We start from the raw sequence: 3,091 nt of genomic DNA, 5'->3' as shown, positions 1-3,091 counted from the left end.
AAATCGTGCCGTGTGAACCAGACCCAAGATTCACAAGTTCTACTCCTCTCGTCTCGACCACTGCCCTAACGCTATCTGACCCTGGTCGGTATGGTAACGTTTAAACATCCCTTCAAAATAAGATACAGATGTGCCACAAAAACGAACATTTCACTTTCATGAAAATTTTAACTCACGATAACGACAAATTAATGGGAGCCCTGAGCTTGTTTCTCTGAAACGAGACGGTCCTATCTGGGAAACGATGACACCCGAAGTGTCGCTTATGCAGAGGGTGTTTGGTCTTTCATGGCGATGCAGTTTGAAGCTTGATTAGCGAGCCGGTGCATATTATGCGGAGCGAACTTGGTATTTGAGACTCACCTACCGGTCCGGGATAAATCCATTCTCCTGCCTCTGGTCTTTTTCCCCTTTTCCAAAGAAACTTTCCAAAGACATCTGTTTCTTACTCATTGTGGGCTCAATGTTGGCGCGCAAGACGTAACCGAGAGAATCCGGTTAAAGGGTTTTCAAAATAAAAGATCCTCCAGACTCAGATAATACTCAAAACGAAAATGTTTATATCTTGTACGGTCCGGTGCCAATTGATCCACGGACCGGTACTAGTCCGCGGCCCAGTGGTTGGGGATGACTGCTAGAGAACACCCAGCAAATGCCATCCAGAACTGATGTGAAATTTATAAATTAAAGCCCGTCAAAATAAGACGCTTATTTTTAAGTTACCAGTCAGTCAATTAGTCAAACTGTGAATCAGTCAGTCAGTCTGCCACTCACTCAGTGGGTGTGCAAGTTCTCTCCCTCCGACACAGAAAAACTTCTCCATGCCTTTGTCTCCCCCAGACTGGACCACTGCAACACACTTCTCAGTGGGATTCCTAGCAAGAGCCTGCAGAGGCTCCAGTGCATCCAACACTCTGCAGCTAGGATCCTGATGAGGGTGCACAAACATGACCACATCACTTCCATCCTCCACTTTCTCCACTTGCTTCCCATTTCCACCAGGATTGAATTCAAGATTTCCCTCCTCACAAACCAATGCATCTATGGAAAAGCCCCCAACAATCTCAAAGAATTGCTTAACCCACAAAACACAACTCACTCACTCTGCTCCACCCACTCAAATCTTCTCCATATACCCAAAACCAAACAGAGGACCATGGGAAATAGGGCCTTCTCTGCTGTCGCTCCACTTCTATGGACTGTCCCAAAACAACTTTTTCACTCCTAATACGATTCTCTGAGGGAACCACAATTCACTGACTGGTTTAGAAAAGGGCTTAGGACATTTCTTTTTAACATTTTTGGATCACTCTCCTAGATATTTGTTTTGCTCTCTTTTATTAATTTATGTAATTATTTTATTATCCATTGTAATTACTTTGTTTGTTTTTGGCCTTTGCGATGTAAAGGTATAAACACTGTGTTTTTATTTCTTTATGTGAATTCAACACAGCAGAAAAAGGAAATAAAATAAAGACTTTCTGTGAGCCAGGTGTCTCATAGACAAATGGAACCTGAGGGGTTTAATTCAGAACTCTAACACTCTGATTCCTCTATTGTGTTTAGGGCCAGAGATCAGCTGACAGACATCATCAAAACTGCTACAAAGTGAGTTATATGCTGCTGCTGATGCATATAAGTTGACCCAGATGTATTGAGACATGTCTTCATGGTGGATGGTCCCGTCTGCTCCCCAGGGACAGTCCTGTTGTACAGGGCAACTCCATCTTGGCCCTGAGTGGGCTGGCTGCTGTCGTTGCTAAGTATGAGAACAGCCTTCCCACCGACAGCAGTGGCAGCATAGGGGTGAGGCTGCTTCAATGTTTCTGCTTTTACACGAGGCTGAAAGCTACAATTTCCTCTACCGATACCAACCTGTGGTTTTTCTTTACCATGGCGAGCTGAAACGGAGTCGGACTTTGATAGTACAAACTCTGTTTGATCTCTGCAGGCTGGCCCAGAGTTTGTGCCTACTGCCAGCTGGATGTCCATGGTCCTGGACACGCTGCTCAGCATCATCAGCAGCGGCTACAAAGCCAAGGGGCAGCTTTTTCCATGGTTCCTGCACGTGAGTTTCATGTCAGAACTTTTTTTTCTTTAGTTACATTTAGGTTAGGTTTTTTTTATTTTTGAGCAGTTATGAGGCACGGTAGTGAAACCTGAAATTGCTACTGTGCAAGTTACTGAACAGGTTGTTGCTACACTGCAAAAAAGCCTGTAAATTTCACGGTAAAAAAAATGGGTAAAATACAACAGTTTCTGACTGTAAAATCCGAAACATTTTATTACCATAGAAAATACATGGAATCACCATCAGTCAATACTGCAAAGTAAGTCTGTAAATTTACAACAAAAATGGTAAAATAGTTACAATTGCTGACTGTAATATAAATTCAATCTGGAGAGACTCAGACGAAGAAAAAGGAACAATTAAAAGATTTAATGACAGGAATGAGTAACAGTTCTTTGGCGCTCAGGCCCCGGCAGCTGATTTGATGTGAACTCGATGAACATCCCGATAACTGATTAGGGATGCTCTCCCCTGGGGCCCGACACTGGTGGTGGAGGTTGGGAAAGGGTGCTATCCTGGAGAGCCGAAGATTGTGGGTGGAGAAGGGGCAGTGGTGGGTTGAACGCAGATGGGAACCGACTTGACGGCTTGGGTTTGGATCCTTTTGTGCAGAGCTTGATGATGATTGGACGCGTCGGGTGAGGTCCAGTGCTGAGGTCGGAGATGAGCATGACGCTGATGGGCGAACAGAGGGGGCAGAGTCTTCCAGCTTGAACTTTCGCTATCAGCTCCATTTCAATCTGGAGAGACTCAGACAAAGAAAAAGGAACAATTAAAAGATTTAATGACAGGAATGAATAACAGTTCTTTGGCGCTCGGGCCCTGGCAGCTGATTTGAGCTGAGATTTGATGGGAACTCGATGAACATCCCGATAACTGATTAGGGATGCTCTCCCCCTCCAAAAAAAAAAGGGCTAACTATTTCACAAGCATTCTTATAGCCAGAATACAGAATATAATTCTTATTTTGAAAGAATCAATAATATTTGGGAAATATTTCACTGTTACAATATGAAGATT

General features: G+C 43.8%; 1 protein-coding gene across 2 annotated transcripts in view; it reads left to right on the top strand.

The window, feature by feature from the left end:
• LOC106958418 (focadhesin-like) overlaps positions 1-2,138 on the top strand; it is a 29,497-nt gene extending 27,359 nt beyond the window's left edge. For both annotated transcript variants that reach the window (XM_015050303.1, XM_015050302.1), the window contains 3 exons: positions 1,567-1,608; positions 1,698-1,806; positions 1,952-2,138. In XM_015050303.1, coding sequence (XP_014905789.1) covers positions 1,567-1,608; positions 1,698-1,806; positions 1,952-2,101 — 301 coding nt within the window. In that variant the 3' untranslated portion in view covers positions 2,102-2,138. The remainder of the gene's footprint in view (positions 1-1,566; positions 1,609-1,697; positions 1,807-1,951) is intronic.
• The last annotated feature ends 953 nt before the right edge of the window (positions 2,139-3,091 follow it).

This window comes from Poecilia latipinna, unplaced genomic scaffold (genome assembly GCF_001443285.1).
Source record: "Poecilia latipinna isolate Pla-1442-1.1 unplaced genomic scaffold, P_latipinna-1.0 Scaffold984, whole genome shotgun sequence".
NCBI classification, from domain to species: Eukaryota; Metazoa; Chordata; class Actinopteri; order Cyprinodontiformes; family Poeciliidae; genus Poecilia; species Poecilia latipinna.
Note: the sequence above shows the minus strand (reverse complement) of the source record. Positions and strands in the feature narration are given on the sequence as shown.